The 22,261-nt window shown below is 45.7% G+C and overlaps 1 protein-coding gene across 2 annotated transcripts in view; it reads left to right on the top strand.

The window, feature by feature from the left end:
- LOC146058143 (retinal guanylyl cyclase 2-like) overlaps window positions 1–22,261 on the top strand; it is a 97,548-nt gene that overhangs the window by 61,203 nt on the left and 14,084 nt on the right. For both annotated transcript variants that reach the window (XM_083170179.1, XM_083170178.1), the window contains exons 10-18: window positions 526–682; window positions 1,858–2,007; window positions 3,672–3,820; window positions 5,217–5,380; window positions 5,892–6,084; window positions 7,495–7,669; window positions 8,096–8,194; window positions 8,974–9,068; window positions 11,985–12,070. In XM_083170179.1, the coding sequence (XP_083026305.1) occupies window positions 526–682; window positions 1,858–2,007; window positions 3,672–3,820; window positions 5,217–5,380; window positions 5,892–6,084; window positions 7,495–7,669; window positions 8,096–8,194; window positions 8,974–9,068; window positions 11,985–12,070 (1,268 nt within the window). The remainder of the gene's footprint in view (window positions 1–525; window positions 683–1,857; window positions 2,008–3,671; window positions 3,821–5,216; window positions 5,381–5,891; window positions 6,085–7,494; window positions 7,670–8,095; window positions 8,195–8,973; window positions 9,069–11,984; window positions 12,071–22,261) is intronic.

The raw sequence follows: 22,261 nt of genomic DNA, 5'->3' as shown, positions 1-22,261 counted from the left end.
TTCACCTCAAAAAGCTGAGGCTTTAGTCTTTTATACACTGTATAGTGATAATTTACTTAATTTCATATTTTTCTGAATATCACAATAAGAATCTTTTGGCCTAGGGGTGGCATGAAGAAAATTCTGATGCACACAAATTCCATCTGTTTCCAGTTTGTGATTTCCAGCCATGTATTTCTATAATCAGTTTTGTATAACCGGTCCCCTCCCGCATCAGGGCACCAGTCTGGGCGGCACAACTGAAACCTCCGCAGGTTGCTCACTATAACCAGCTCCGGCGCTTACTCTTAAGGTGGCCATACACACGCAGATTTATCTTCAGATCTGGCTGGTTGGAACAAAAACATGGTTATGGATGAAAGCAAATGACAGTTGACCATTTGCTTGGAAATGCTGGAAAACTGACAAACTGTCACTCATCCAATGTTTCTGTTCCAACCAGCCAGATCTGAAGATAAATCTTACTAGTGTATGGGCACCTTTACTTTATGATGTTTGTTTTATCTGTCCTTTTCCTTCACACAGGGCATGAGATACTTACACCACCGAGATTTCCAGCATGGACGTCTGAAATCCCGAAACTGTGTGGTTGATGGTCGATTTGTCCTGAAGATCACGGATTACGGATTTAATGAAATTGTGGAAAACCAAAAAGCTCCGCGACGTTCTCATCCCCCCGGGGGTAATACACAGAAATTAACAGCTGCACATATAATAAAGGTGTACCGGTGGCAATGCTTTCAGCGATGTTACCCATTCCTAATCGCTGCTTTAACTGGATTCCAAATCATTCATGGTCAAAGCCCGATGTCAAAATTTTGCCATCAATGGGAAAGAATGAAATGTTCTCCCACCAACAATGGTATAGAACCATTTAATCGTGTGTGTAGCAGGGTCCTAGCAGTGCACGGATGCAAGCATAGCTCTGCACCTGACACCCACAAAACTCACCCCCAGACTGTGATTGGCCCATGGGCCATTGAGTAAAGAACAGGGAAGACTATTGGTGGTTGAACCCGTAGTCTAAAATAGCATAGTTCGGTACCATCAATGGTCACCCATAGCTTTACCATTAATGGAGAGCACACTGATGGTCATCCCTACCCATGGCTGGTATACAGAGGGGGCCAGGTACCCCTGACTTGAGGCACACCCCTGTAGGCCATGACCACACCCACTTTGTTATGCAGGAGGATGAGTTGACACGTCTGCTACACCGCTCAGGCCATCCCTGCTGGACACCATTGGACGCCGCAGTGCTTAATGCTTTGGTTGCGTGCTGTAGAGCATAAGGGACACAATCCACCCAAGGTATTTTATTGTTCACTTCTAGTTTCCACTGATGGGGAAGACCACTGCACACAAAAAGTAGGCTTGCCTCTTAGGTTGGAAAGTAGCCAGGTGAATGCATGCAGCACCCTGTACGAAATGTCACCTGAACGTCCAACCTCTTGCCACCTTGGAACCACTCCTTTTTATTTTATAGGTCTTTCCAGTTTTTCTAACTTATGATACTTGCCTTTTTTGTGGCTTCAATTTATGGAGTAGAGAACATTGTGACTGTATTTATCACATGTGTCAATAAAGCTTTTTGACATTAGTCAATGAGCACCCACTGTAGAAACGCGTTTCTCTCTGCTAGTTTGTAATTGGAAGGTGTAAAATGCGTCCGAAGCATGACAAGCTTTTCACTTTTGACCTTCCCAGTGGTCGACTTAATGCATGTCAATCTTCATGCGGTTAACCCTATGACCTATACCCTTTTTAACTAGTCCCCGTAGTTACCTGGTGAACAGTAAGGTATCCTCAAAAAACATGAATGGAACCTAATTAATGTCATGTGACTCTTTTATTCAGAATTGTTTTGGACAGCTCCGGAATTACTTCGAGATCAAAATCTGGCCAGAAGAGGAACCTTCAAAGGGGACGTGTTTAGCTTCGCTATTATTTTACAAGAAGTAGTTGTGCGGGGTCCGCCATATTGCATGTCGGGTCTCCCAGCTGAAGGTAAGTCCTGTTGGCGTGACAACATATATACGTAGCTTGGGCACATTATGGCACCTGTACATTGCAGCCCCATCTGTAGCCGTGTTCCACTGGGCACTTTCGGGTCTGTACTTTGGCTTTGATTTTCCTCCAGGGTTCCATAGACTCGTGTGCAAGACCATAGGTGTCCAGTCTGTGTAGCCATAGACCAACCCTTATACCCGATGTTCCTCAATTTTGTGTACAGGCTGCCAATATGTACACCCAAAGGCGTAACTACCATAGGTGCAGGGGGTGCAGCTGCTATGGGGCCCAGAGCTGAGAGGGGCCCACTTTGCCTGTCAAAGTATCATGTGGTGTATACATTTTTCAGCTTTAGGTGATAAATAGGGGCCCTTACAAACTTTTGCTATGGGGCCCACATGTATCTAGTTACGCCAGAGTGTACACCGCTGCAAATGCATTTGTTATGGCTCCAGTGGGGGACTCGTATCATTTCTGGGTGGCAGAGTCACTTGCTGACATTGGCAGCTTCATAGCCTAGAGAATCGCAAATCGCGCATTTCTGTGCAAACATGAATTAGGCCCTTTGTCTTCAGAGAGTGCTACCAAAGTAATTGGGCACCAGCTAAGGGTATGCGCTCCCACGTCGACCTTTTCACATTTCGCCCTTTTCACATGTCGACCTTTTCTACATTGACCTTTTGTACCGTGACAACCTAATGCATGTTGACATTTTCAATGTGGCAACATTTTGACTGTCGACCAATAGTGATCATCCTTTTTACTGTCGACCTAGACACTGTTGACCTAACAACCCATACCCTTAGGCTGGTTTCACACACTCTGGCTCCTGCCGGACGGTGAAATCCCGCACGGCAAGGGAGCCGTGCCGCACACAGTACTTTATCATGGAGGGGATGGCCACAGCCCGGCAGCCGTCCCTTCCAGTGGCGGGATCCGGCTGCAACCGTGCGGCCAGGCCGTGGCCGTCCCGTGTGAATGGACACAATAGTGTCCATTCACAACTAATGTGTGCGGCTCGGCTCCCTGGTCGTGCGGGATTTCACCGTCCGGCAGGAGCCGGAGTGTGTGAAACCGGCCTCAGCTGGTTCCCAGGTTCTAAAAAGCATACCTCCCCTTTTTTGGGATGTCCCGAGTCCCGCCCGGGGCCATCAGTGTCCCGCGTGAGGTTGGCACAGGGTCTATTCCCGGAGGCAGAGGGGCTGGGCTCATGCCATGCACCAACAGTGGTACAAATGGGGCATGGCCTAGTGGGAGTGTCACAAGTATAGACCATGCCCCCTTGTCACTTGGTCACGCCTACAAAATGTTCTGGAGGGTCCCGCTTCCCATCCCTTACATGCTAGGAGCTATGCTAAAAGTCAACAGTCTCAGAATGTAGATATGGGCATTAGGTTGATATGTAAATTTATCAAAATATCAATATGTTTATATTGACGACATCATGTTTACACCAGAATGTTGACAGTACATTTTTGGGTTATTTTTAGGTTTAAGGTTCGGTCTACGGTTAGCACTAAGGTTAGGATTAGGGTGAGGTTTAGGGTCAGAGGATAAGTTTAGTTGAAAGGGTCATTGTACAGAACCATAGAGTTAAATAAAAAAGAATTAGAACGTTTGTATTGTGGTTTATGTTACATTTATGTTTCCCCCTCCCCCAGAAATCATTAGGAAGGTGAAAAAGCCGCCTCCATTATGTCGACCAACTGTGGCCCCCGACCAGGCCCCTCTTGAGTGCATTCAGCTCATGAAACAATGTTGGAGTGAACTAGCGGATAGGAGGCCAACTTTCGATGAGATCTTCGATCAGGTTGGTGATAAATCTTAGGGGGAGATGTATCAAACCTTCTACAGTGGAGAAGTTCCCCATAGCAACCAATCAGATTCGGGCTGATAGCTTCTAGAAGGTCCTAAATGATGAGTAAAATCTGGGGAAGATATGGCATCAGGATTCACTATGGGAAGAAGTCAAGCTGGTAGTTTGATGCTCTGGGCAAAGTTCTGCTGGAAAACCTTGGGTCCTGACATTCATGGGCATGACACTGTGACACATACCACCTATGTAAAGCAGACCAGGTACACCCCTTCATGACAATGGTATTCCCTGATGGCAATAGCCTCTCGGTAGGGTAAAGCACCCTGGCCACAATTTAAACATTGCTCAAGATTGGTTTGAGGAACATCACAAGGAGTTCATAGTGGTGACTTGTCCACCAAATTCTCCAGATCTTAGTCTGATTGAGGATCTGTTGGATGTGTTGGAGTCCTAGCCATGAAGGCCCCACCTCACAACTTACAATACTTTTAGGATCTGCTGCCCACAGTTTGGGCCAGATACCACAGGACACCTTCAGAGTTCTTGTGGAGTCCATGTCCTGGACTCCACTCCCTGGAGAGCCCCGTCAGGGCATGGACTCCACAAGAACTCTGAAGGTGAGGTTTTGTTGGCATTGGAATAGGGGGGAGGGGGCTACACAATATTAGGCATCATCTGTTAATGTTATGGATGATCGTGTATCTAGTGCAGTCTATAAATTGACAGCTAGAGCTGTCATTCCCACCTGTACTCTTTAGAATGTTGACTACTACACTGGAACTTCCTATTTACAAGAACACAGGTACAACAGGTGGAGGGTGATTATGTTCAGAGAAAATTGGTACTTCCTCATCTTTGCGGCCACCAGTTACGTTAGCCACTACTTAAGGATTTAAATTGTCCCCTCGCGGGCTCGCTTTACTCACCACAACTTTACTAAAGGTAATAGATGGTGGCGTGGACCCAGGGTGAAAAAAACGCTCATGGATCACCGTACAGTACAGAAATTCCATAGCCTAAGCAGTGGCCGCAAAGATAAGGAAGTACCAGAAAATCTTTGACTACTTATGAACTGGCCTAACCGGTCCTTGACATCTACCAACAGTCCACGTTTTACAGACCACCCAGCTGGTGCAAAGGTGCAGTCATTACTAACTGTCACATTTTCCAGACCACCTAGTTGGTGCACAGGTGCAGTCATTAATAACTGTCACAGTTTCAAACATGCCGCATTCATTCCTGACACATTATACAGGTCCACAGGTTGCCTGAAATACATGAACTCTTGGTAGCTCTTGAAGGACCAGTTTGGTCACCCCTGGTCTACAGTATGTATCACAAAGGATTATCCATGTAACTTGGACGACATTCACCTCTATCTTGTTTTCAGTTTAAAACCATCAACAAGGGGAAAAAAACTAACATCATAGATTCCATGCTGAGGATGCTGGAGCAGTACTCCAGTAACTTAGAGGACCTCATCCGGGAGAGAACTGAGGAACTAGAGATCGAGAAACAGAAAACAGATAAACTCCTCTCACAGATGCTGCCGCCGTGAGTACAAACTGCCCTGTTATGTTCCCGGACGATGTAACCATCGCTGCATTTTGGCAGATGACAAGTACCGAATTACTGATAATACGCTTGAAATGTTTGTGTGTGATTACTTAGAACTTATATATTGGGGGTTACAAGGAGGCATCTCCACCTAGCCTGCTTACCATACAGTGGGGGAGAAGCATCAAATGTTGGTGAGAGATCATCTAAGGAGATAAAGTACCACCATGTTGACTTTCTTCATTTTGATGCAAGAACGTCAGCATGGTCATGTCGACAGCAATGAAATGATCCGAATGTCATCCAATGTGCTTGTGCATTGTCTGTCCCTAACTCTAACCCCTGAACCTAGGCCTAATGTTGACATTTTGCAGATGTTGACATGACATTAATTTAACCATGTTGGCATCATAACTGCTGACATCCTCGTGTCAACAATGTTAATGTCAACATTGTGACTGCATACCACACTTATCGCGTTGTACACGAGTATGTTTGTGCTTTTCAGGTCTGTTGCGGAAGCCCTTAAAACCGGAGCTACGGTGGAACCGGAATACTTCGACCAGGTTACCATCTACTTCAGTGATATTGTCGGATTCACCACCATATCCGCTCTCAGTGAGCCTATCGAAGTGGTCGACCTTCTCAATGACCTCTACACTTTGTTTGACGCAGTCTTGGGAAACCATGATGTCTATAAAGTAAGATAATAGGGTGATGCCCACTCTACAGCCTGGAGCCAGAGCGTGCAGACTATAATGTAATATCATTGCATTCAGGGCTATTTTTCAGCAGGCTCCAACAGGAACTGAGGCCCTTATTCTAGTTCACTCTTTCTGACAAAATATTTCTTAGATGGACAAAACCATGTGCACTGCAGGTGAGGCAGGTGTAAAACCCCACCCAAATCTAATTATCTCTGCACAAGTAACACCTGCCTCACCTGCAGTGCACATGGTTTTGTCCATCTAAGAAATATTTTGTCAGAAAGAGTGAACTAGAATAAGGGCCTAAGTTCCTGCTGGAGCCTACTGAAAAATAGCCCTGATTGTATTAGACTACAGTATATTACATTGTATTTTTCAGTGCGGTAATGAGCATTCCGTTACCTGGTGCTGGCCTCGCCTTCTTTGCATATGATGTCATCAGCAACCAGAAACTACAGCAGTCACCAGGTCGATGTAGGGGCACTACTTCCACACTACTGGCTGCAGGGTGCCATTCCATGCACCCTGTAAGGCAGAAGTGAGGACAATGGGATAGGCGACGGTGCGCGCACAGAGCCTCTGCACTGCTCGCCCACACCTAGTTACAGCCCTGGTATTTATATTGTCTCCAATAGGAGTCATTGAACTGCTTCAAAATGAAGACTGAGTTATACACAGGGGCGTGACTAGATATTTTTAGGCCCCCTAGCAAAAGTTAGCCCCCCCCCCCCCTTCTTACTTCATCAGAATTTTTTGGCCCATACGGGGTGATTCTAGCCGATCACCGTGGATATGGTTGCTGAGTGGCCGTATCCCCATGTTTATGGGGCAACTGTTGCCGGGAGCGTGACAACCAGCCCTGCAATGGTCGCTGGTTGCGGGAGCATGCTCCTGTGACCAGCGGCTTCCCCCATCGGCTTCCCGTTTTCATCAGACCATTGCTGATGAAAACAGGACACACAGCAATTAGGTCGCTGATTGATATATCGCTGAGTGTTATATTGTTCAGCGACCAATCGCTCTGTGTGTACAGGCCTTTATGTGTTTTCCTTTGTTTCAACAATGTTGTAGCTGTCTACGAAGTAGTGAGAAGGTTTTTTTTTCCCCCTAAATTGGAACATACAGTAGGCATAAGGCAAGGATTTATGGGATTGGGTACAAACCGAAGCGGTCCGGACCCCTGGACGCCAAACCGGACTGGATTTCGGTAACAATCTTAGCCACTGAGGAGATAGTGGAGGGCTTCCCCATTCGGCCAAGTCCAGGGGGTGTCCTGTCTAGGGAAATGTATGCGACGGTCCGGTCCGGAACGATCCGGTTTTTACCCAGTCCTGGGAATGACTGTTATTTCTCCATCACGACTGGTAGAACATTACCAGGACACTATGGCCTGTCTCCTTACAGGTGGAAACAATCGGAGATGCCTATATGGTGGCCTCTGGGCTTCCCAAGAGGAACGGTAACAAGCATGCGGCAGAGGTGGCCAACATGTCCCTAGACATCCTGAGCTCAGTCGGCACCTTCCAGATGAGGCACATGCCCGACGTACCGGTCCGGATCAGGATAGGCTTGCACTCAGGTACAGTATACAGTGGTCTGCTCTCTCGATTGCATTTCTTCTTCACAGATCTGCATCCCGGCACTCCTCCTTGCTCCTTATTAAAAATGTCCCTCACAAAATGGCCAACCCTTACAGCAGACAGTTTTTGAGGATGCTAGAGGAGGTGCCTCCTCTAGCATCCATAAAAATGGCCGGCTGTTAGGAGCAGCCATTTTGTGAGGGACATTTTTCATAAGGAGCCAAGAGGAGCGCCGGGACGCAGACTAGTAGATCTGCAAGTCTCGGCCACAGTCTTAACTGGAGAGAGGGGGCGCCAAAATTTTCCGGCGGGGGGGGGGGGGGGGGTGTCAGGCGAAAAATTTGTTGTTACTCTACAGACAGGTACACACCTTTATAACAGTATATTAGCACATACAATGATTTACTTTCTGTCACTATACACAGGGCCGTGTGTGGCTGGAGTTGTAGGCCTCACTATGCCGCGTTACTGTCTATTTGGAGACACCGTGAATACAGCTTCCCGCATGGAATCCACAGGACTGCGTAAGTCACCACAGCTTTGTCTAGAAATCTAATTCAAATAGTGTTTAGTGAGTTTTATTGATCAACGGCGATCTGTCAGCGATGAAGAGACGAAGATGTAGATAGGACAGTTTAGTCACATTACATCTCTAGCACAGTGATTTTCAACTTTAACTCTTGGCACAGCAAACAATGGGCCTTATTTTGGTTCATTCTTTCTGACAAAATCCTTCTTAGATGGACAAAACCATGTGCACTGCAGGGGGGCAGATGTAACATGTGCAGAGAGAATTAGATTTGGGTGAGTAATTTTGTTTCTGTGCAGGGAAAATACTGACTGCTTTATTTTTACACTGCAATATAGATCTCACTTTGAAGTAAAACCCCACCCAAATCTAATTCTCTCTGCACATGTTACATATGCCCCACCTGCAGTGCACATGGTTTTGCCCATCTAAGAAGGATTTTGTCAGAAAGAATGAACCAAAATAAGGCCCAATATTTTAAATTTGCCAATGCACACCCCCAGTACCTCGCCATTATTAATACGCCCCTGGTTAAGTAGACAACGTGGTCATACACAATAAGAGCGTCTGTTAATGGGTACAGCACACAATCAGGCCCCTGTCTTTAGCTTGCCGCTATCATCTCCTTTAACCTACTCCTAGGATAAAACAGAGATAAAAGTTTTTTATAGAAAATCTGAAATGGCCCAAAAACATTCCTTCATCTGCGGCGGCTCCTTGTTATGGGACTAGCATGGTATTCGGACATACATATATTGTCTCTCTCTCTCTCAGCTTACAGAATCCACGTCAACCAAAGCACAGTGGCCACACTCCGCACTCTGAAAGAGAACTATAAAATACAGCTTAGAGGGAAAACAGAACTAAAGGTAAGTGGCCGATCCCTGCAGTGTGCGATCAGGGAGCGCAGATTTACTTCTGTATTGGCGGAACCGTTCAGTTTATGAAATCATTCCTTACTAGCAGCCACACTGTACGCTGTTAGATATCGCTGTCTTTTAAGGCACCAATACCGATATATTGGATGTAGCCTCGCATGCGATACTTTGGCAAAAACCTGCCGGGCATCCAGGTGGCTAGATGACGAAAAAACATTGTATGCAGTCCTTCTGAATACGATGTACCGTACGCAATGCCATTTACTGCCCAGGGATACAATATATCCTTGTTGCATCGGTGACAATCCAATGCGCATGGGGCAGTGCATTGGATTGCAATCGGAGGTTAGTCCCATAGCACAGCGATGGACTGGGCCGCCGATTCAGCCCTGGCCTTTACCGTACATGTGTGCACGTGCATGCGCGCGCACACATGCACCGTGCATGTGTGCGCTGCCTCTTCCGGCTTGCAGGAGAGAGGGGAATAGCGGCATGTGATGCGCCCCCTCTCTTCTGGACCTCAGAGGTGCACACAGAGAGAGCCGCCACGAGTCCAGCAGCTCTCTCTGTGTGCCGAGCGGGAGGTGGAGCCTCTACCTTGCAAAAAGAAAACGGCCCATCTGTCCATCGGCCCCTCTGGCAAGTGCCAGATGGCCATTCCAGCTCTGCCATACGATATGACACTTTTCACATGATTTATAGTACCGATGCATCAAAATCGTGTAGAAAAGAGCCATATTGTACTAGTGTATGGGGGCCTTTAGATTATGCTGATATTCACACAAGGAGCTCATTTGCGCAGAAAGAGGACGCATTGTGCAGTTGACATTAACCAGGCTGAGCTGCGGGCATGCCATGACATAGTATGTTGCACGCCAGTGGTGCCTTCAGCGGTGCACCACTGGCTCACCATCTACCAGCAGCAAACCCCCCCCCCCCCCGCCGCGCTCATCTGTTCCCCCTCATGCACTCCCCATCACTGCCGCCGGGCACTCCCCGCCGCCGCTGAGTACTCATCTGTTCGTGTATTTAGGCGCCTGAACACACGTGCGCCCTAAGACCCGAGCACGTCCGACCCCCCTGAGCGGCCCTGAACTTTTCCGAGTGGCCACTTGGGGCTACTCTTGCTGCTCCTACTTACTGCAGAAGGTAGTGGCTGCAGCTTAAATGGTGGGTTTTCCTGGGCAGGACAAAACCTGCCCTAATGGGTTTGTCTTGCCCCAGGAAAACCCACCACTCAAGGGGTTAAATCATACCTGCCTACCCTCATGGAGTGCCAGGAGGCTCCTGAAATCCAGGTGCCACTTCTAGCCCCTTGAGTGGATGGTCTGAGGGGGGCCCAATGAAATGCCTCATTGTAGCTCCACCCCCTGCTATACATTGCCTGTAATATCAGTATAGTATAGCAGGGTGTGGCCAGGATAACGCAAACATCACTCTTCCTGTGCTGCCTCCTATCTTGCGCCCCGCCCACACCGACACCCTATATCATACCCTGCTTTAAGGGATAAATGATTCGCAATTTGTACAATTATCGAACGACTGCGCATAGTAGTCACAGTTTGATTGACAGGAAGCCGGGCTTTCTGGGTGAAAACATGGCATTTTCTGGGCGTGTGAAAAATGCAGGTATACCCAGGAGTTTTAGGGGAGGGTCTCTGATGTCATTGCTGACCACTTCCAGTTTGTCTCAGACCTAGGGCCAGATACACTAAGCTTCAAGCTTTAAGCTGCCTGACATGGTTAATTTTGATAAGTTTGTATACAGCTGAGAACCTGTACCTGTATACACCTGAGACCTGTACCTGTATACACCTGAGACCTGTACCTGTATACACCTGAGACCTGTACCTGTATACAGCTGAGAACCTGTACCTGTATACACCTGAGAACCTGTACCTGTATACACCTGAGACCTGTACCTGTATACACCTGAGACCTGTACCTGTATACAGCTGAGAACCTGTACCTGTATACACCTGAGAACCTGTACCTGTATACACCTGAGACCTGTACCTGTATACACCTGAGACCTGTACCTGTATACAGCTGAGAACCTGTACCTGTATACACCTGAGAACCTGTACCTGTATACACCTGAGACCTGTACCTGTATACACCTGAGACCTGTACCTGTATACACCTGAGACCTGTACCTGTATACAGCTGAGAACCTGTACCTGTATACACCTGAGACCTGTACCTGTATACACCCGAGACCTGTACCTGTATACACCCGAGACCTGTACCTGTATACAGCTGAGAACCTGTACCTGTATACAGCTGAGAACCTGTACCTGTATACACCCGAGACCTGTACCTGTATACACCCGAGACCTGTACCTGTATACACCCGAGACCTGTACCTGTATACACCCGAGACCTGTACCTGTATACACCCGAGACCTGTACCTGTATACACCCGAGACCTGTACCTGTATACACCCGAGACCTGTACCTGTATACACCCGAGACCTGTACCTGTATACACCCGAGACCTGTACCTGTATACACCCGAGACCTGTACCTGTATACACCCGAGACCTGTACCTGTATACACCCGAGACCTGTACCTGTATACACCCGAGACCTGTACCTGTATACACCCGAGACCTGTACCTGTATACACCCGAGACCTGTACCTGTATACACCCGAGACCTGTACCTGTATACACCCGAGACCTGTACCTGTATACACCCGAGACGTGTACCTGTATACACCCGAGACGTGTACCTGTATACACCCGAGACGTGTACCTGTATACACCCGAGACGTGTACCTGTATACACCCGAGACGAGTACCTGTATACACCCGAGACGAGTACCTGTATACACCCGAGACCTGTACCTGTATACACCTGAGACCTGTACCTGTCACAGTAACTAACACACTCTCTCTTCTTTAGGGAAAAGGTATAGAAGAAACATTTTGGCTAGTAGGAAAAGATCATTTTACCAAACCGCTACCGATTCCTCCAGATGTAAAGCCGGGGTAGGTATATCTTCCAGCACACCCGCTAAGTCACGGGTCTGTGCATACACCATACGCCGCACTGAATGAGTAACTTGTGCATGGTTCACTATAAAACAAGTAAGGTTAGCTAATGAATTAGGTGTTTATGTAGATAAGAGCCATGGTGTCCATGATGATATAGTATATTAATATAGACACAAAACCTTGTATTGACCTTTTCCTGTGTCCACCATATCCATGACAACATTTTGCGTGTGTAGATCTTTTGTCAATGTTGACATAGACCATGTCGTCCTTTTTCATGTGTCGACATATTGCCATTTGCCTGTCGACCTAATAAACCACACCTGAATCAATGAGAAGGGGCAGTACTGCTATATAATCACTGACAAAGGCAGTACTATTTTAAAATCAATGAGAGGGGGCAGTGCTGCTATATAACCAATGAGAGGGGGCAGTACTACTATACAGTATATTCAATAAGAGGGGGCAGTGCTTCTATATAATCAATGAGAGGGGGCAGTGTTGCTTTATAACCAATGAGAGGGGGCAGTACTGCTATACAGTATATTCAATGAGAGGGGGCAGTGCTTCTATATAATCAATGAGAGGGGGCAGTACAGCTATATAATCCCCGACAGAGGCAGTACTGTTTTATAATCAATGAGAGGGGGCAGTACTGCAATATTATCAATTAGATGGGGCAGTGCTGCTATATAACCTATGAAAGGGGGCAGTACTGCTATATAATCAATGAGACGGGGCAGTACTGCTATATAACCAATGAGAGGGGGCAGTACTGCTATGTAATCAATGAGAGGGGGCAATACTGCTATATACCAATGAGAGGGGACAGTACTGCTATATAATCAATGAGAGGGGCCAGTGCTGCTATATAACCAATAAGAGGGGAGCAGTACTAATATATAACCAATGAGATGGGGCAGTACTGCTATATAATCAATGAGAGTGGCAGTGCTGCTTTATATTCAACAACAGAGGTAGTACTGCTATATAAATAACAAGAGGGGTAGTATTGCTATATAAACAATGATAGGGGCAGTACTGCTATATAATCAATTAAAGGGGGCATTACTGCTATATAATAAATGAAAGGGGGCATTACTGCTATATAATAAATGAGAGGGGGCAGTACTGCTATATATTTAATGAGAGGGGGCAGTATTGCTATATAATCAATGAAAGTGGACAGTACTACTATATAATCAATGAGAGGGGCAGTACTGCTATATAATCAATGAAAGGGGGCATTACTGCTATATAAAAAATGAAAGGGCATTACTGCTATATAATAAATGAGAGGGGGCAGTACTGCTATATGTTCAATGAGAGGGGGCAGTATTGCTATATAATCAATGGAAGGGGACAGTACTACTATATAATCAATGAGAGGGGCAGTGCTGCTATATAATCAATAAGAGGGGGCAGTACTGCTACATAATCAATGAGAGGCGGCAGTACTGCTACATAATCAATGAGAGGGTCCAGTACTGCTATATAACCAATGAGAGGGGGCAGTACTGCTATATAATCAACGAGAGGGGGCAGAATTGATATATAATCAATAAGATGGCGCAGTGCTGCTATATAACCAATGAGAGGGGCAGTACTCCTATATAATCCATGAGAGGGGCAGTGCTGCTTTATAACCAATGAGAGGGGGCAGTACTGCTATATATTCAATGAGAGGGGGCAGTGCTGCTACATAATCAATGAGAGGGGGCAGTACTGCTATATAACCAATAAGAGGGGGCAGTACTGCTATATAACCAATGAGAGGGCAGTGCTGCTATATAATCAATAAGAGGAGCAGTGCTGCTATATAATCAACGAGAGGGGGCAGAATTGATATATAATCAATAAGATGGCGCAGTGCTGCTATATAACCAATGAGAGGGGCAGTACTCCTATATAATCAATGAGAGGGGCAGTGCTGCTTTATAACCAATGAGAGGGGGCAGTACTGCTATATATTCAATGAGAGGGGGCAGTGCTGCTACTTAATCAATGAGAGGGGGCAGTACTGCTATATAACCAATAAGAGGGGGCAGTACTGCTATATAACCAATGAGAGGGCAGTGCTGCTATATAATCAATAAGAGGAGCAGTGCTGCTATATAATCAATGAGAGAGGCAGTACTGCTATACAGTTAATGAGAGAGGCAGTGCTGCTATATAATCAACTAGAGGGGCGGTGCTGCTTTATATTCAACAACAGAGGTAGTACTGCTATATAAATAACAAGAGGGGTAGTATTGCTATATAATCAATGAAAGGGGCAGTACTGCTATATAATCAATGAAAGTGGGCATTACTGCTATATAATAAATGAAGGGGGCATTACTGCTATATAATAAATGAGAGAGGGCAGTACTACTATAAAATCAATGAGGGGGGCAGCACTGCTTTATAATCAACGAGAGGGGCAATGCTGCTGTATAATCAATGAGAGGGGGCAGTGCTGCTTTATATTTAACGACAGAGGTAGTACTGCTATATAAATAACAAGAGGGGTAGTATTGCTATATAATCAATGAGAGGGGGCAGTACTACTATATAATCAATGAGAGGGGACATTACTGCTTTATATTCAATGACAGAGGTAGTACTGCTATATAAATAACAAAAGGGGTAGTACTGCTATATACTAAATGAGAAGCGGCAGTACTGCTATATAATCAATGAGAGGGGGAAGCGCTGCTGTACAATCAATGAGGCAGGCTGTGATGCTATATAATCAATGACAGGAGCAGTACTGTTTTATAAACAGTATACGGAGCGCTGAGGGAGTGCTATTCACCCTGGACCAGACTTGTTGGACGTCTGCTTTGCCTCATGCGCTGCAATTTAATCCAATTCTGGATAAGGATTGGCCACACCTCAGCTAATTTGGCCAGTGGAAAGAGTCCGCAGCACTGCTCTAATATCACAGTTAAACAACCTGTCATACAGCCATGCAGATGAATGCATACCTATATTGATTGTATTGCTGACTGATCTGGTAATCCAAGTTATGACTGCCATCTAGTGGCCGTATGCCCTAAACACAACCTGTCATAGACATTCTAACAATTCTACTTAAGGCTACTTAACTTTTCATTCTTCTCCCACCTCCTCTCCCCACCGTTTCGGCGCTAGCTGCAGTGAATGTTTACTCAGTGCCAGATTAAGCCTTCAGGGGGCCCGGGGCACTTTAGACAGGGGGGCCCCCTTGCACTTGTCATTACTGGCCGCAAACTGCATGGGGAATATTACACTGTCAAAACACAGAGTAAAGGCAGTATAAACTTGGTCAATGGGTAACTTTAGTGGATATATATATATATATATATATATATATATATATATATATATATATATATATATATATATATATATATATACATACATACATACATACATACATACATACACACCACATGAAAAGCCTGTGTTTGTCCCTCTGCACCTTACTCTGTAGGAGACCTCACAGTCCCAGTGCTGCCTCTGATTAAAAACCCTCTCATGACTAGGCTGCTGCTGCTGTTACACATGGGCCTGAGAAGCATGTAATGAGCTCCACCAATCAGAGCACAGCACAAACGTCTCAGCCTCTGCCCTCTGGTGCAAAGTGTCATGGGACTTAGTCAACTCCCAGTAATGCACTGCACACTTGGCTCCCAATGCTCAGCACCATTAATCATTGTCACATTGGCAGATAGGTGAAGCTGTAGCACTACCCCACTCCCATGCACAAAACCTTTAGCTAAAAAAAAAAAAAAAAAAATGTTTTTTTTTTTTAAATACATGCCAACCACAGGGGGGCCCAGGGGCACTGACCCCTTGTGCCCCCATTATAATCCGGCCCTGTGTTTACTCGCTAATAAACAGAGACGTGTGATTATATATAACAGTATTTCTGCATAATACAAGAAAGTTGGCTATCAGCATTCGTCTTGGGCCGTTTGTTCTGCATTTAAAGCACCTGTTTTGGCAAATGTCTGCGCAGCTTATACGCCGTCATAAAAATGTACAATGTATTTTGATTCATGCCTGCGTCTCGGAGGTACGGCTTTTATAGAGCACAATAAATTTTTGTTAATAGGGTTATATCTCAGTGCAAGGAAAACTGCTGGCTGGGCTCTAAAGCAGATAATTGGACGGGAAAAGATGTAAAAAGGAAAACAGAGAGACAAAACGAGGCTACGCAAACACAGCGATCAGCATAATAAGCAGAATGGCTCTATAAGACAGGAATCCTAAAGAACTGCTGTACATGTAAATAATAAAGTGGAAAACATTTCCTTGTTAATACGCCGTCTGAATAATATATCGCTGGTTCGCCGGGCGGCTGCTGAATTTTAAGAGTAAAGTTACCGTAAAAAGTTGCAGTAAAACTTTCTGTTGTAGAGGGTTGTGGGAGACGGCAAATGCTCGTCACGCTGAGATAAAGTCATTTATTTACTGGCAAACTTTGGGCCATGTCTGCTAAGGTGTTGTAGTTAGGGGGAGTCAATCATTTTATGCCGTCAGCATCATTGGGAGCGCCTTAAGTGACTGTGTGACAGCGCCCCTGTATGGTGTGACGCAAGATGGCGTACCTTAATCTGGAGCTGGTGACGGCGGCGGCTTATGGATTCTTCGCGGCTTCTGCTGGAGAACCTGTGGCAGGGAACGGCACAACCCAAGGGACCCACAGAAGACAACGCTAAACATTTAGCAGCAACTGAAATTTATTTAAAGAATACGTAGTGCAATCCTGCTGCTCTTTCCTCACATAACTGCGTAAACAGCACACTTACAATAACGACTGTATGACCAATGACCACCTCAGTCTGTTTCAAGGGTCAGACTGTACTGGTCATGAGCATTCCTACCTACGGTACCGTAACACTAAACACTGGTGCATTAAATGACAGTTCTACATAAAATGACAGTCAACAAAAATATTATAATAAAGACAAGGGTAAAGAGATTTACTTCAAAGACTGGTATTTCAAAACAAGATGACTTTACCGGAGTAATAAAGATTGTCCACAAGATGGCGCCGGGCACCTTATATATGCATACTACACGATAGTCCCTGAGTCGGAGTACAAGGTCCCACGAAGTCAAATCCTCACTCTGAATTAGGCCCTAACAGTGTGCACACTTATCTACATAGACCCACAACAGGGTAACTCACAAAACAATCCTCATGAAAGAGGGGCAGGCAGATTCCCGTTTCATGGGGTAACCTCCTGTACTCAGGTAACAACAGGCTTTGGAAGCTCTATGCAAAATAGGGAGCTTTCACCAAGGGAGTCTCTCAAGGGGCCTCCTTCTCTCCAGGTGCTGGGTAGGGGTGTCCCTGGAACTGGGCCTCAGCTGGGTTCTACGCAGGTTGGCACATGGGTGGGTTAGCCAAGGGGGACTGGGTACCTGTGATTACTGCTGCTGATGCTGGCTCCAGCCAGTAACGATTGCTTCCTCTCAGCAGCTGTCTCTAGCATCCAGGGTCTGTGGGGTCACTGCTCTGCTTTGATGCTTGTCTCTCTCTCTCTCTCTCTTTCCCTTCCAGCCGGGCACTGGCTATCAATCACTGCCTTGGGTCTGTGGCTGTGTGCTGCAGCTCCTCTCTTAGTCTCTCCTGGCTGCTGCACTTCACGCTGCCCAGCTCTGGCTACTGGACACACACTACACAGCGTCTCCTCTCTGGCAGCACGTGTATCTCTTCCCTCTCATGCTGCTGCAGACTTCTCTCTCTCATCAGTTCCTGCAAAGCTGACCTCTGACCTCCTCTTCACGCTCCCTCAGCCAGCTAATCAGGGGGGTGTCAGGTTCTCTGCAGTGGATGTGAGCTGGGTCTGTTAACCCCTCACATCCCTGCAGTGTCTATGAAGTTGCAGTATTTCCTAATAGCAGCATTGGCTGCCATTAAACCTTTTTGAGGGCACAGGGGCACTCAGAGTGGATTGCCACAACTGGTTTCCATGGAGAACTGTTGATAACAAAAAATTTAATTTAACTTTTTTAGATCAGAAATCTGCAATCCATGATTTGGAGATTTTGCAATTTATGCCACGATTGCACAATTTCTCAATCTTAAGGTGGCCATACAGTACACTGCTGCGATGTCTCGCAGCAGTGTCCGGCCAGCTGATACCCCGCGAGTCGTACGGGACCTTTGCCTCCGGTTGGGAGGTCCGAGGTCGGGTGGCTTGAGGGCCGGCAGGTCCGAACACTGACTCGCTGTCCCGTGCGCATCGGACCTAAGGGGACATCAAATTGGGACATTTTGGGACAATTTGACTGCCTGATTTGTTGGAATCGGCTCAAGTTTACGGAGGCCTTAAGAATCTGTGCCCATACACTACAGATATTATTCACTCGTAATTTGCAGAATTTTTTTGATCTTCACATTGGATCTTCAAATCTGAAAATGCCCATACACCACCTGATTGTAATCTCTATAGCAGTGATTGTCAGCAGTGGAAGAATTGTTTGGTTGTGAAAACGGTCGCACAAAAGACCGATCACCACCATACATAAGTAATCGCAAGTTCAGTCCATTGCAGATTGTCCACCATGGTTATCAATCTGCAATGACGACTGCCATCTCTTTAGCAATCGTCAGTTGGTGATACCCATATATCAGCGATGGTTAGGGAAATCATCACAAAATTGTCAAATTGCCCTAAACCATCACTAATTTATGGTCAGTTTAGTCATTACTCACTGACACATTTCCTGGTCACCCACCAGAAGCACAGGTGTAGTCATTACTCACCGACACATTTCCTGGTCACCCAGCAGAAGCACAAGTGTAGTCATTACTCACTGACACATTTCCTGGTCACCCAGCAGAAGCACAGGTGTAGTCATTACTCACTGACACATTTCCTGGTCACCCAGCAGAAGAACAGGTGTAGTCATTACTCACTGACCCATTTCCTGGTCACTCAGCAGAAGCACAGGTGTAGTCATTACTCACTGACCCATTTCCTGGTCACTCAGCAGAAGCACAGGTGTAGTCATTACTCACTGACACATTTCCTGGTTACCTAGGAGAAGTACAGGTGTAGTCATTACTCACTGACACATTTCCTGGTCACCCAGCAGTAGCACAGGTGTAGTTATTACTCACTGACACATTTCCTGGTCACCCAGCAAAAGCACAGGTGCAGCCATTACTCACTGACACATATGCTGGTCACCCAGTAGAGCACAGGTGTAGTCATTTTATTCACTGAGACATTTCCTGGTTACCTAGGAGTACAGGTGTAATTGTTACTCGTTGACACATTTCCTGGTCACCCAACAGGAGCACAGGTGTAGTCATTACTCACTGACACATTTCCTGGTCACCCAGCAGTAGCACAGGTGTAATCATTACTGAGTGACATACCTGGTCACCAAGCAGAAGCACAGGTGTAGTAATTACTCACTGACACATATGCTGGTCACCTGGCAGGAGCACAGGTGTAATCATTACTCACTGACATTTCCTGGTCACCAAGCAGAAGCACAGGTGTAGTCATTACTCACTGACACATATGCTGGTCACCCAGCAGGAGCACAGGCATAGTCATTACTCACTGACACATTTCCTGGTCACCCAGCAGGAGCACAAGTGTAGTCATTACTCGCTGACACATTTCCTGGTTACCTTGCAGGAGCATATGTATAGTCATTACTCACTGACACATTTCCTGGTCACCCAGAGAAGCACAGGTGTATCCATTACTCACTGACACATTTCCTGGTTACCTAGAAGGAATACAGGTGTAGTTATTACTCACTGACACATTTCCTGGTTACCTAGGAGGAGTACAGGTTTAGTCATTACTCACTGACACATTTCCTGGTTACCTAGCAGGAGTACAGGTGTAGACATTACTCACTGACACATTTCCTGGTTACCTAGCAAAGCACAGGTGTAGTCATTATTCGCTGAGACATTTCCTGGTTACCTAGCAGGAGCACAGGTATAGTCATTACTCACTGACACATTTCCTGGTCACCCAGAAGAAGCACAGGTGTAGTCATTACTCACTGACACATTTCCTGGTCACCCCGCGGAGCACAGGTGTAGCTATTACTCACTGACACATTTCCTGGTCACCCAGCGGAGCACAGGTGTAGTCATTACTCACTGACACATTTCCTGGTCACCCAGCGGAGCACAGGGGTAGTCATTACTCACTGACACATTTCCTGGTCACCCAGCGGAGCACAGGTGTAGTCATTACTCACTGGCATTTTAACAGAGCCACATGTAAAGCTAGTTTTTTTACTTTTAATTTTGTGAGGAGACCTGGAAAACATAAACAGTTTGGGGTCCTGAGGAACCTACTGTATGTACTAGATGATTGGCCAGTTTTGATTTCAGTCATTACAATCTGTTATATGAGCAAGGTAATTTCTATCAATCAATTTTATAGTAATAGAAATCAGCTTAAACAATTGGAAGCTTTGCAGAATTCGATCTAACGCAGTAAAGACGGCGCAGATAACGGTCCATTACACTCTGGTCTTCATAAATTCTGTTAATCAAGAAGAATGGAATATAAGCACCTTGAGTCCTGTTGGAGAAAGTGCACTATATAAATGAAACTTACTTACTCATACTTACTGGCATTCAGAGTGGCTCATCCTACTTTTGAAAACTAGTTTCAGGGAGATTATGGTTGGTAATAGAATTTTGCAAAGTGCCCCATTGAGGGTGTGTGTCATGCTCCACCCAAAGGGCGTGTCTAGTTCCATATATGGAAAGATTGTGTAAAGAGATTGTGAACGTGGCACCTAGAAGTGTTGGTGTGTAATTTAAAATGACTTCTATGCAAATGTAGATGAGCCCAAAGCAGTTAGTAGGAGATACTATACTTGGTAAATGCTGGGAAATGGTGCTGATGATTCAATGTAGATGTATCTATCTCTCATTCCTTTTTTTCCTCAAAAATGTAACAGTGTAATGTGGGCTAGGTGACAGGAGGGAGATTGCTAGACTAATGAGGGAGAGAGGGAGATTGCTGCTATGTCATGGAGTCTCCTGCAGAATGCAGGAGGGGAGGTAACTATGATGTAACAGCGTAATTTGGGCTAGGTGACATGAGGGAGATTGCTAGACTAATGAGGGAGAGAGGGAGATTGCTGCTATGTCAGGGAGTCTCCTGCAGAATGCAGGAGGGGAGGTAACTATGATGTAACAGTGTAATGTGGGCTAGGTGACATGAGGGAGATTACTAGAGTAATGAGGTAGAGATGGAGATTGTTGCTATGTCATGGAGTCTCCTGCAGAATGCAGGAGGGGAAGTAACTATAAAGTAACAGTGTAATGTGGGCTAGGTGACATGAGGGAGATTGCTAGACTAATGAGGGAGAGAGGGAGATTGCTGCTATGTCAGGGAGTCTCCTGCAGAATGCAGGAGGGGAGGCAACTATGTACTTACTAATAAAAGGTTAATGCTGCTCCTCACCTCTATTGGGGGAATTCAAGTGTTCTGGCACTAGGTGGCATCCAAGGGACCGAGTCAAGTGTTGCTCCATTACGGCGCGCACAGCAGTTGCCGATTACATTACTGTTATGTTGTTCTGTCATTTTGATGGGCTGGTAACTAGTCTGATATACACCCCAGTATAACAGCTGCCAAATTAGCCGCAAAGGGGAAAACCTTCCTCTCTGTCCCACACGATGCAACTGATGAAAGCTCAACTCATGATGTGTTGAAATGATATACAGAGACTTGTTTTTTGCAGTAGAGACAGTAGGGGGAATTTTACTAAAATACGAGTTCTATTTCAGATAGGATGTTGTTGCTATGGGCAACAAATCAGTTTTAGAAGGTGCTAAATACAAAAGAAGTAGATTCTGATTGGTTGCCAGTCGTAACATCCCGTGAAACAGAACTCTCATCTTAGTAAAATTTCCCCCATTGAGTGCAATCCATTTTAAACAATTCTGATGAAGTTTCCATCACCACCTCAAGGTATAAGTATTACTACTGTACGTCTTGAAATTGTATCTAGAGATCTTTTTTCTTTTTTTTTTGCAATAGAGCCATAGAGTACAATCCCTTTTAATTAATCTTGCTGAATTTTCCATCACCACCTCTAGATGAAAGGAATCCTACATCTTCTATACCCTTACAGACAAGAATCCTTTCCTATGCTGCTAGTGAAACCTACTAATTCTAAACCCTTGTTCTCTGTACATAAATATTAACACTT

The sequence above is a fragment of the Crinia signifera genome, chromosome 2 (assembly GCF_055691185.1).
Source record: "Crinia signifera chromosome 2, ASM5569118v1, whole genome shotgun sequence".
Classification (NCBI taxonomy): domain Eukaryota; kingdom Metazoa; phylum Chordata; class Amphibia; order Anura; family Myobatrachidae; genus Crinia; species Crinia signifera.
The sequence above is the reverse complement of the archived record's forward strand: the minus strand, read 5'-3'. Positions and strand labels throughout refer to the sequence as shown.